The 13,010-nt window shown below is 40.5% G+C and overlaps 3 protein-coding genes across 3 annotated transcripts in view; 1 reads left to right on the forward strand and 2 right to left on the reverse strand.

The window, feature by feature from the left end:
* Positions 1-580: 580 nt before the first annotated feature.
* Positions 581-2,129, reverse strand: GCK72_003371 (uncharacterized protein; the record flags this gene model as incomplete). Its single annotated transcript, XM_003092064.2, has 4 exons — positions 581-873; positions 1,131-1,216; positions 1,395-1,611; positions 1,694-2,129. The coding sequence occupies 4 exons, from the start codon at positions 2,127-2,129 to the stop codon at positions 581-583; spliced, it is 1,032 nt and encodes a 343-aa protein (XP_003092112.2).
* A 6,167-nt stretch (positions 2,130-8,296) lies between these two features.
* GCK72_003372 (uncharacterized protein) lies at positions 8,297-9,760 on the forward strand (the record flags this gene model as incomplete). Its single annotated transcript, XM_053724012.1, has 4 exons — positions 8,297-8,732; positions 8,807-9,023; positions 9,183-9,268; positions 9,474-9,760. 4 exons carry the CDS (start codon positions 8,297-8,299, stop codon positions 9,758-9,760), a joined length of 1,026 nt encoding a protein of 341 aa, XP_053592657.1.
* Positions 9,761-10,905: 1,145 nt separating this feature from the next.
* The window catches only part of GCK72_003373 (uncharacterized protein), a gene marked incomplete at both ends in the record, with an annotated part of 2,598 nt that continues 493 nt past the window's right edge, over positions 10,906-13,010 (reverse strand). The window contains 2 exons of the mRNA XM_053724013.1: positions 10,906-11,070; positions 12,407-12,491. Coding sequence (XP_053592658.1) covers positions 10,906-11,070; positions 12,407-12,491 — 250 coding nt within the window. The remainder of the gene's footprint in view (positions 11,071-12,406; positions 12,492-13,010) is intronic.

The raw sequence follows: 13,010 nt of genomic DNA on the forward strand, positions 1-13,010 counted from the left end.
CAACACTTTTGACCAAACCCAGTATCGAAGCTTTTTTGAGTAAAAACCATAATTTCCAGTCAATTTTGAGGGTTTTTGTTCAAAATAAAGGGTTCTAGAAGTTCTGTAACATATAAAAAGTAGAAAAATGAAGAAAATGAACAGTTTTAATAATTTCCAGTCTGAACAGTAAAAGTTTTCATAGAATTGAGATTTTAGAAGGCATTTCAGTCATAAAAATGCTGTCTTGTTTTTTTTTCATAGAATTCAGAGCTGAAGATCTCATCAAAACGCATAGCAATGGAGTAAAGTGTCAATTTTGACGGCTTTAGTTGGAAATGATTGGAAACATTTAAAAGAAAATGAACAATCTTTATGATTTCCAGATTAAATTTTAACATTATAAGCTTGTAATAATCAACTTAAACGGTTAAGGGACAGTTCTGGAAAAGGAAAGTTCAGAGAAAGAAGAGTTCTAAAAAAAAAGGGACAGTTCTGGAAAAGCGTACCACCGTAAAAACAGGAAACAAGTTGGTGGCGATTTGTATGACACGCTGGTATTAGGGTTTAAGACAACAAAAAAAACAGGGAATTTAAAAAATCAATCATCACTCTCCTCGACTTTTCTCTTCTTCACATTGCTATCCTCCTCCTTTTCCTCAACATAATCCTTGTTCTCACGCTTTTTTCCCTTGGAATTCTGACTGGAGGACTCGGACTCCTTGACGTCGTCAACGGTGGAGCATTCGGTGGCATCGCTTTCAGTGTCAGTGTCGTCGTCGTCAGAGTCATCTGAATCCTCTTCTGGGAAAGTGATGAACCATTCGTGAGATTTGATATCCTCCAGCTTAGCTCTCTCCGTAAAATCTGCCCGAAGAATACGACGAATGAGATCTGAAAATACTTGAAATTGATATGAAAAGGGACGTTTTGAACCTGGTCACTGAATTCGGGTCAGACATAAAAGTCCTCTGACCTAGGATCCGACACCTCGGCCACCGTGGTATCTCACCATGACATCACTCGACACACCTGGAAACAAGTGCTACCGTAATATTTTGGAAAGGGAAATTTGAATTTAATTTCCTAAGATATTACGGTAGCATTCGTTTGCAGTTGTGTCGAGTATCTTATGATATTCTGAAACATACCGTAAATCCGAGGCTCCAACTCAACTCCATTCTGGCATTTCTTCCATTTTGCAAGAATCCACTTTTCGTATTCTTTGTCTTTCAATCTGGAAAATAATTCATAATTAACTTGTAAACCTATTTACGTCGAAGGCATCCCAGCCTGTGCTATATATGCATTCTAGCGCCGCAGGCACGCCAGACAGTTGTAGATAACCATTCTAGCGTCGCAGACATGTTACAACACTTTAGGCGCGTCAGATCACGGAAAAGTCGACAACTCACCGATTCGCCTCAGTCCATGGTTGATTTCCAGTCGCCATGAAGAACAAGACAATGCCTGACGACCAGATATCCGCCGGTGGTCCCTCGACTCGATCCTCTGTCAACACTTCTGGAGCCGCGTAACTACGTGTGCCTTTATGTCCCTTCACCATCTCTTCATCGTCACATTCATCACGGAAAAACGAGGCGCTGCCGAAATCAGCGATTTTTAGAGTTCCTGGAAGATAGTTATTTAGTGGTTTGTAGTCAAATATAACTATTGTGTTTTAGCTATTTGAAAATTGAAAAAATATACTGACCACCACTAGAAACCAGAAGATTCTCCGGTTTGATATCCATATGCACCACGCCGTTCTCATGCATATAGCTCAATCCAGAAATGAGCTGTTGAAAGAGTCGATGACACGTCCTAAGAGAGAACCCGTATTCTGGAATCCGATCAAATAAGCATCCTCCTTCAACATAATCCATAAAAAACAAGGCGCCATCGCGGAGGTCACTCCGTTTGTGGATTGTCGTCAGATTGGGGTGACCACCGTCTTCCGTAAGGTACCGTTGGATGGTGTACTCCATGTTGATGTCCTTGTACCACACACGTTCAGTTCGTTTGACACGTTTCATTGCATACATCTGATTGTCTGATAGAGTGACAAGTGACACGTCTCCATACGATCCTTCGCCGAGTTTCTTGATGACAGTGTAGTTGATTTTTGGGTATGTGACGAAAGAGGGCATTTCGAAAACTGCAAAAAAGGGAATTAAAATAATTGGCTAATGGAAATGAGAAAATTGATATAACAAGATTAAAAATCATGGAGCGTACCGCACTGTACGGTAGGAAGGTCAGGACAAGAATAGAATGCATGAAATCAATAACGGGAAGACGGAAGAATGACCATGTACCCCTGCCGGTACCCCTGTTCTCCCAGTACCCCTGCCGAGCCGCTACGCGCACGCGTCGCGTGACAGTGGGAGGGTGATGGCAGGATCAATAGACGTCACAGAAGAAAAGAACGTGTGCGTACTGCCGCTACGCATACGCGATGCAAGTAAATGATAATCGGAAATTGGAGCCGTGTACTTTAAAGGCGCATATCTCAAAAGTGGGCGGAGCTATTAGAAAAGTGTCAACTGCAAAAATGAAGCGCTTGGATTGATGTACATAAATAATTAAAAATATCACAAATTGAACAAGTTTTCGGCTAGCTGGGAAGAGTTACACCGACAAAGGTACACTGATCAAAGTTGTTTATTGCTGAGGGACGCTTTACCTGACCTGTAGTGACTTTTACTGTATATTTAAATAATTAAATAAAATATCAAAAGTTGTTTCGACCGATTTGCGTTTTTACCATAAAATTTCGAAACGAGCCGGAACATTTGAAAAAGAAATCGCAAAAACAAGAACCACAACATTCGAAAATCACGAGGAGACGGAAGAATGACGATGTACCCCTACCGGTACGCCTGTTATCACAGTACTCCTGCCGAGCCGCTACGCGCACGCGTCGCGTGACAGTGGGAAGGTGATGGCACGATCGATAGACGTTTTGGAGAACTGCCGCTACGCAAGGAAGTTAGCATCGGAAATTTTTAGAAAATTGTCAACTGCAAAAATGGCGCGCTTGGTTTGATGTACATACGCTATTTAAAATATCACACATCGAATAAATTCTAAGTTTGCTGCCAGCTCGGAAAAGTTACACTGACGAAATTACACTGACAAAAAAAGGATTCTGCACAGCTCAGCGGTAGAGTAAGCTAAACTTAGGTTATGGAGTACAGTAGGAAGGCCAGGCCAAGAATGGAATGCAATAAAACTTAAAACAAGAATGGGAAGACAGAAGAATGACGGTGCCCCTGTTCTCACATTACCCATGCCAAGCCGCTACGCATACGCGTTGCGCGTCTACTAGGGGTTGATGGGTGACAATGTGTGAATCAGATTGACAAACAGGTGAGAGTAGATGCATACATAGAACAGGTCACAGGACTCTCCGGGAAGTTTCCATAGAATGCAACTACGCTCTACTGTCCTTTCCCGCCAAACACCTCTGTCTGCGTACACCATCTGTCCAACCATCTCAGCTGAAGAGATGAGAAAAGGATAATCATATTCCCTCTAAGATGGCCTACTGGATGGCCGTCAACAAAAATGTCTTCTGATTTTTATTGAGTTCTGGTTTTATTATTTCTATTTTTATTCGGTGCTGTATGTTGAAGGTAAGAGTCAAAAAATATAGAAGATAATATTAATTATCAAAAATTTGACTTTAAGATACTACTCACCACAATACATATTCTATCATTTGGTGACATGGGAGAAAATGGTTCTATTGTGGTACAAATATCCATAATTGTTTCCTGAACGTCATCATCAGTATGATGTATAAAATCGTACCGTTCCAAGAAGAAATCTTGAGTAGAAACTCATTTGGATAAATAGCGACGTCACAATGAAGTCTGCGATGCCAAGTCCAACATGAACGTTGTCCTAAAACTTTCAAATCGACCGTCACTCCTACTGGAGTTTACACGAACTTGATCGTACAAGATGGATCACTTCAAGATGTGTTAGACGACGTGACCGATTCTGAGCAATTTTGCCCCCACGGAGATGCAAGGAGACCGGAGGATTGGACAAATCAAGGAAAATACCACATTTTGGTGCTCAACCGAGCCCATACCCAACGGTTCACAGAATTTCCAGTCGAAGTTAGCATGTTTGCAAAGAGATGGTCTCTTGTCGCGTTTACGTCACCAAAGATGGAGGAAGGACAGGTCACTACTGGACGTGGACAAAAGAAAGAGATATGTGGTACAAAATCAGCGACGACCGTATTCAAGTTCAAAAGCCGGAATCGGAGTAGAGCTTACGCAACATTGGTGTCAGTTCGTTTATCTATAGAAGAAAAAAGGTTCAACTCTTTTGCCAATTCGAAAAATTCGTCAGATGGGATTAGTATGCACAGAATTCAACTTCCTAATATGATTTGCCCACAAAAATGTTCTCCTACAACTTTCAAATCGACAGACAAATGTGAAATAAAAATGTGTTTTCATTTAAGAATGATTGTTTCTCTCTCGAAATGCTTTCCGATGTTATATATTTCACCAGATCATGGAAACACATGATTTTTTGACACTCTCAAAATGCGCGCCAGCCTGTCACTGTATTTTTGTCAGTGTAACTTGGTTAACCTAGGATCCGACAACTCGGTCATATCTCACCATGACGTCACTCGACACACCTGGAAACAAGTGCTACCGTAATATTTTGGGAAAGGGAAACTTGAATTTTATTTCATGATGTATTACGGTAGCCCTCGTTTGCAGTTGTGTCGAGTATCTTATGAAATTCTGAAACATACCGTAAATCCTAGGCTCCAACTCAACTCCATTCTGGCATTTCTTCCATTTTGCAAGAATCCACTTTTCGTATTCTTCGTCTTTCAATCTGGAAAATAATCAATGATTAACTTGTAAACCTATTTACGTCGAAGGCGCGCCAGCCTGTGCTATATATCCATTCTTGCGCCGCAGGCACCCCAGACAGTTGTAGATAAGCATTTTAGCGTCGCAGACATGTTACGACACTTTTGCGCCGAAGGCGCGCCAGCTCATGGATTCTAGCGCCGCAGGCATCCTCGCATATCTCAAAAGTGGGCGGAGCTTTAAAAAATTATGCATTTCAAAATGTAGTCCTTTATCTGTACAAACAAAACGAATTTTCAAAATTGGGTTGATTATGTGGTCGTGGCAATGACAAAATGATCTGTTTTCAGCTTTGAAGGCGCATACCGCAAAAGTGGGCGGAGCTAGCTAGAGAGCATGACGTGGTATTCCCACTCGTCGGATGCATCACAAGGAATTTTGCAGAATCCGCACCCAGAGTCAAGGGGGCGGAGTTTATTTCGGATGAATCGTATCCGGTCACGCATTTTTCACTAATCTAGAGATGAAATTTCAGATTTTCAAGGGAAACTGAAATTTTCGAACCGAGAAATAGTTAAAATCAAGTTTTTAGCTTGAGAAACAGGGATTTTGAAATAAATTATCGCATTTTTCGGTTGAAAGTCAGCGTTTTATAACTAAAATTTTGGTTTTATTGTTGAAAATGGCATTTTTAGACGGAAAATCACTATTTGCGGCAAAAAAAGAGGTTTTAGCAGGAAAACATCTTTTTTAAAGATTGAAATTGATTATTTGACGTTTTTCAGCGGAAAAATGTAAGTTTTGTGTTGAAAAACTGCAAAAAAGACAATTTTTGAGCTAAGTCGCATTTTTTTTTCGTTTTTCCACAAAAAAATATGATCAATGAACTAATTAAAGCATTTCTGGAACATCAAGGAAAAACAAAATTTATATTCCACATGTATTTATTAGTATAAAAAAACGGAAACACATTAAAGTAAGTGTTTTTCAGACACAACTACAGAAAAGAAATGGTCAACCATACAAAATCAGGAACGGTAGTGGAATCATGTTGCAAATAGAAGATATCATTATAAAATTTGGAAAATCATCGATGATACGGTAGTTGGATGAATTGAGATCCAGATTGCGACGTTTCGGCCTAGGAGAGTCCATTGGAAATGGTCTGGAGCATGTGCAGCTGTCCTCCCGGCTGAGTTGAGTGGGAGGGAGCAGTATCCTCGTGTCCGTCAATATCTTGGAAACGAATCTCTTACGGTCAGGCTTTGTCAGCACAATCTCATATTCTATCTATCCGTTTTGCAAAATTTTCTGGTGTTTCTTCTTTCACTTCTCCAAAATCTCAACGTTTGACTGTTTTTCCAGATCAGGTTCAACACTGAAACAACATAATCAATGATCTCTTTGATTTCTTATAACTCTTACCTTCAATATTCAGCACCGAATAAAAATAGCAATAATATATAACAAGAACTCAATGAAAATCAGAAACCATATTTGTCGACGGCCATCCAGTAGGCTATCTAACTAGGGAATGTTCCAGACGTAATTTGGCCTTTTAACTTGGCTCATATCCTATAAGGTACTTCTGAACACGCTGATTCCGAATATGTAATTTAATTTTGCAGAACGCTTCGCTGAACTGAGATATATGCATTTTAAGTCATTTCTAGTGCAAAAATCTCATTTTTCAAGAGGCTGAAAATCAATTTTAAACTCAGTTTTTCAAATTTTTTCTGTGTAATATGTGTGAATTGAGGTTGCAAAAGTACATCAAAAACTTTATCTAGTAAAAAAAGTTTTCAGGAAAAGTTTAATCACGACGGTGCAAAAGCCAAAAATGCCTCTTGAAAATTGAGATTTTTGCACTAGAAATGACTTAAAATGCATATATCTCAGTTCAGCGAAGCGTTCTGCAAAATTGAATTACATATTCGGAATCAGCGTGTTCAGAAGTACCTTATAGGATATAAGCCAAGTTAAAAGGCCAAATTACGTCTGGAACATTCCCTAGTTAGAGGGAATATGACTATCCTTTTCTCATCTCTACTGTTGTGATGGATGGACAGATGGTGTACGCAGACAGAGGTGTTTGGCGGAAAAGGACAGAAAAGCGTAGTTGCATTATGAAAACTTCCCGGAGAGCGTTGTGACCTGTTATGCATCTACTCTAACCTCTTTGTACAATGTGATTCACACATTGTCAACCATCTACCCCCTAGTAGACGCGCAACGCGTATGCGTAGCGGCTCGGCAGGGGTACTGTGAGAACAGGGGTGCATCATCATTCTTCCGTCTTCGCATTCTTGTTTTCAATTTTATTGCATTCTCTTCTTGTCCTGGCCTTCCTACTGTACTCCATAGCCTAAGTTTAGCTTACTGTACCGCAGAGCTGTGCAGAATCCTTTTTTGTCAGTGTACCTTTGTCGGTGCAACCCTTCCCAGCTAGCCGAAAACTTGTTCAATTAGTGATATTTCAAATTATTTAAGCACATCAAACCAAGCGCTACATTTTTGTAGTTGACAATTTTCTAAAAACTCCGCCCATTTTTAAGATATGCGCCTTTAAAGTACCCGGCTTCAATTTCCGATTCTCATTTCCTTGCGTCGCGTGTGCGTAGCGGCTGAGCGCACACGTCCATTTCCTACCAAGACGTCTATCGAGCGTGTCATCACCTTCCCACTGTCACGCGACGCGTACGCGTAGCGGCTCGGCAGGGTTCTGTGAGAACAGCGGTACCGGTAGGGGTAAATCGTCATTCTTCCGTCTTCTCGTTATTGTTTTCCCTTTTTTATGCATTCTATTCTTGTCCTTACATTTCTACCGTACCACATAGCCTGAGCCTAAGTTACTGTATGTACCGTACTCCATAACCTGAACGTAGGTCACTGTACTGTACTCCGTAGTCCAAGATTACCGTACCTTACTCCAAAGCTAGCCTAAACTTTCGAAACGCTTCACGATTTTTATTCACTTTTCACATTTTGCTCGCTCTGCTCATTAAACTAATTTTCTCATTTTATTACCTATTTTGCGCTACATTTTTACAATTGACACTTTTCTCATTGCTCCGCCCACTCTGTGATATGCGCCTTTAAAGTAAACGGCTCCAACTCTCACTTCCTTGCGTCGCGTGTGCGTTGCGGCAGTGCGCACACGTCCTTTTTTCCCAAGACGTCTATCGATCGTGCCATCACCTTCCCACTGTCACGCGACCCGTATGCGTAGCGGCTCGGCAGGAGTACTGTGAGAACAGGGGTACCAGTAGGGGTTGTCATTCTTCCGTCTTCCCGTTATTGATTTCAATTCTCATGCATTTTATTCTTGTACCGACCTTCCTACTGTACCTTATAGCCTACGTTCGGATTACTGTAGGACTAAGTCATGGTGATTTTTATCGTGTTATACCAATTTTCTCCTTTTCCTGTTGAACCATTCCAATTCCATTTTTCTTTCAGTTTTCAAAATGCCCTCATTCGTCACATACCCGAAAATCAACTACACTGTCATCAAGAAACTCGGCGAAGGATCGTATGGAGACGTGTCACTTGTCACTCTATCAGACAATCAGATGTATGCAATGAAACGTGTCAAACGAACTGAACGAGTGTGGTACAAGGACATCAACACGGAGTACACCATCCAACGGTACCTTACGGAAGACGGTGGCCACCCCAATCTGACGACAATCCACAAACGGAGTGACCTCCGGGATGGCGCCTTGTTTTTTATGGATTATGTTGAAGGAGGAAGCTTATATGATTGGATTCCAGAACATGGATTCTCTGTTAGGACGTGTCATCGATTATTTCAGCAGCTCATTTCTGGATTGAGCTATATGCATGAGAACGGCGTGGTGCATATGGATATCAAACCCGAGAATCTTCTGGTTTCTAGTGGTGGTCAGTTTTTTGAGTATTGTTGAATAGCTACTACACAATAGTTGACTACAAACTACCAAATAACTCTTTTCCAGGAACTCTAAAAATTGCTGATTTCGGCAGCGCCTCGTTTTTCCGTGATGAATGTGACGATGAAGAGATGGTGAAGGGACATAAAGGCACACGTAGTTACGCGGCTCCAGAAGTGTTGACAGAGGATCGTGTCGAGGGACCGCCTGCGGATATCTGGTCGTCTGGTATCGTTTTGTTCTTCATGGCGACTGGAAATCAACCATGGACTGAGGCGAATCGGTGAGTTGTCGACTTTTAAAGATGACTGTCGCGCCTAGAATCTGTGATCTGGCGCGTCTTTGGCGCAAATGTTCTGCGACGCTAGAATCCGTATCTACAACTGTCTGAGGTGCCTTCGACGTAAATAGGTTCACAAGTTAATCATTGATTGTTTTCCAGATTGAAAGACGAAGAATACGAAAAGTGGATTCTTGCGAAATGGAAGAAATGCCAGAATGGAGTTGAGTTGGAGCCTCGCATTTACGGTATGTTTCAGAATTTTATAAGATACTCGACACAACTGCAAACGAGTGCTATGGTAATATCTTAGGAAATAGCACTTGTTTCCAGGAGTGTCGAGTGATGTCATGGTGAGATACTATGATGACCGAGTTGTGATTTATCAAGTTACACTGACAAAAATACAGTGACCAAAATACACATTTTTATACCAATTTCAATAATTTCCAGATCTCATTCGTCGTATTCTTCGGGCAGATTTCACGGAGAGAGCTAAGCTGGAGGATATCAAATGTCACGAGTGGTTCATCACTTTCCCAGAAGAGGATTCAGATGACTCTGACGACGATACCGACACTGAAAGCGACGGCACCGAGTGCTCCACCGTTGAAGACGTCAAGGAGTCCTCCGGCCAGAATTCCAAGGGAAGAAAGCGTGAGAACGAGGATTATGTTGAGGAAGAGGAGGAGGAGGATAGCAATGTGAAGAAGAGAAAAGTGGGGAAGAGTGATGACTGATTTTTTAAATTCCCTGTTTTTTGTTGTCTTAAACCCTAATACCAGCGTGTCATACAAATCCCCACCTACTTTTTTCATGTTTTTTACGGTGGTACGTCTTTCTAGAACTGTCCCTTCTCTAGACTTTACCGTTTCAGAACCACTTAAGTCAGTACAAGTTTATTATGTTAAAGTTTACACTGGAAATCATAAAAATTGTTTTTTTTTAAATTTAATTTTTCCGATTATTTCCAACAGAAGCCGTCAAAATTGACATATTACTCCATTTCTAAGCTCAAAATTCCGCTTTCTAAAAACCAAAGGCAGAATTTTGAAGGCAATCGCATAAGGTTCTCTCTTTTCTCGCCAAACTTTAATTACTCTGTGCATTGACTATCAACGACTCCTGAATCTCGGAGGTACTTTATGGATTTTCTCGAAAAACCCTGGTTTTTGTAGTTTTAAATAAAATTTTCACAAATTTGTCCGAATCTCTGTCGCTTTTGGGATTTGAAATAAAACAATCATTATTTTGAAATCAGCGCGTCAAGGCGGTTCTAATGACTATAAAATCGACGTGAAAAGCGGAGACGCAGAGAAACATAATATTTCTAGACAAGATGTGGTACACTTTCAGAAGGAAATTAACCTTTCTACACGTGACAATTCATTATTCATGGTCACCCGAGCGTGTCATGATCGTTGATCAATTTCCACTATTCAAATTTCATCATACACCAGACAAAGGTCACCAGAAAATCCAATCAAAAACATATGTAGACACTCATATTTGAAATAGAGAGAGAGAGAGAGAAGCACTCTACTCATAGACAAAGGTCACCAGACAAACTCCTTTGATCCCTTCACCGCCCGCTGTCCCGCTTTAGACTCCGCCCGTTTGGGGTATATAAGCGCCCGGTAGTAAGGAGTCAGTATCTTGAGACAAATAATAATGGGTACGTAGCATAACTGTCGTAATAATAGTTTATTATAAGCGACGTATCAGAAATGATCGTCACAATCTAATACGAAGAATATTTGTGGACTTTCTATTTATAAATCATCTGCATTTTAAAACAAAGTACACATATTTTGAATGATAACAGTTTATTAGTGCTTGAAGGGACTTCTTGTTACAATTCTTTGTCAACATTTAATCAAAAAATTCAATAATGGTTATCCAGCACCTCGAGCAAGTAGTTGAAGTAGATGTCTACGAGATCTCTTCCCTCAACGGATGCTGGAAGCTCTCCAACTCCTTCCACGGCGATGTTCTCCATGTAGTCCAGAATCTCCTGGTACTCCTCCTCGTGTCCGCCAAGACGATTCATCTGAAAATCATTCATTTATTTTATAAATTTTTAATAGTTCAGAAGACTCACCTATTTTATCCTTTTATCTCCAACCATAAAACATTAAAGCAATAAATAACTAGAATTCAATAAAAATAGTGATACAACGACCGAAAACTCACACATCAGTCTCAAGATACTGACTCCTTACTACGGGTGCTTATATACTCCAAAGGGGGCGGGGCCTACAGCGGGACGGCTGGCGGCGGTGAGGGGATCAAAGAGTGTCTGCTGTCTAGTAAGAGTGTCTGGTGACCTTTGTCTAGGAGAAGTGTCTCTCTCTCTCTCTCTCTCTATTTCAAATATGAGTGTCTACATATGTTTTTGATTGGATTTTCTGGTGACCTTTGTCTGGTGTATGATGAAATTTGAATAGTGGAAATTGATCAACGATCATGACACGCTCGGGCGACCATGAATAATGAATTGTCACGTGCAGATAGGTTAATTTCCTTCTAAAAGTGTACCACATCTTGTCTGGAAATATAATCATGTGATCTTGTGAAGAAAACTAATGTATGTACACAGCAATATAATTAGCTGGTTAAAAAGTAAAACTCTATTTTCAGCTTCTGGATTACTGTAGCTGCGTGTAAACACCGTGAAGCCAATGTATCAGATATCAGTCGGTTCATGTATAAATGTTTTCCCGTTCTCTCCTCATATATTATTTTTTGTTATTTTATTTGGTATTTTTGTGTAGATCAAATCTAGCTCTTTATTTTTCCAGTTGACAACTTTTCGATAGCTCCGCCCACTTTTGAGATATGCTCCTTCAAAAGTTTGTGAGCCCAAAGGGAGCGCTGTCTCTCTGCATCTCTCACCTCCTCCTCTCTCTCCACCAACCATTTTCGCGCCGAAGGCGCCCCAGACGATTCTAGCGCCGCAGGCACTCAAAAATGTTATAGATAAACATTCTAGCCAAAATAAGCTAATTTTGTTCAACATTTATTGAAAACGGGAATTATTCGGAAATTTAAAATTTAACGGGATTCAATCATTAAAGGAAAATCCATTGACATCACAGACATAAGACTTTCCATTAGCTCGAAGCTTGTCGAATCCACATATTGTCTGTCCGAACTATTTTTTCTCAATCTGTTTCTCCTTGTTGCTCAAAATGACTGGATACCGAACTTCTTTGCCATCGGAATCACGTTCGACCTATAATTCAAATTTCTTGAGCTTATGTTTTGTATAACTATGTACCTTTCCATCCTCTAGCTTCCGCACGTGCTTAAAATGGGCCAACTGCGTAAACCGGTCAGGTCCTGTAATAATTTGAGTAGGGGGTCTCATTTCAATGTTTAAATACCTGATATGGTGATGACGGAGCCCCAAATGGCCAGAAGTTGAACCGCGGAGAAATGTTACGCTCATACAGACAGCCTGGCGTTGTCCTTCACATTCTCAGAAAATCAAAAATATAATGTAATTGTCGACCATCCATACTCAAGGAAGTCTTTGGTTTAGTAGCCCTGCAAAAAACAAAAATAAATATTGGAAAAAATGGCATAGAATAGAGGAGATGAAAGTGATGACAAGTACATATGTGGCAATACACTCTCTCTTTCTATATTCCTCTACGTTTTTTTTAGTATTTCTGAGCAAACAGATGATACTATCTCTTTTCGGTGTTCTGCAGGACGGCTGGGTGATAAAGCAAACGTCGAATGAATGAAGGACGCAGATGCATAAAGGGTGCGGCAGAATTACCCGCAGAAGCTATAAGTGCTATATCTAAAAAAGTAAAAGTCAGAAAACCATGGGAATCAACAAAAAGTTTTTTCATGATCATAACAACAATTATCAGCTAATCTTGTTCTATCCGACCCAGAGCTGTGCGGAAGTAAAATTTTTGAAGAAGGAAGAAGGAAGAAGGAAGAAGGAAGAAGGAAAGAAGGAGAAGAAGAAGGAAG

The sequence above is a fragment of the Caenorhabditis remanei genome, chromosome I (assembly GCF_010183535.1).
Source record: "Caenorhabditis remanei strain PX506 chromosome I, whole genome shotgun sequence".
NCBI lineage: Eukaryota > Metazoa > Nematoda > Chromadorea > Rhabditida > Rhabditidae > Caenorhabditis > Caenorhabditis remanei.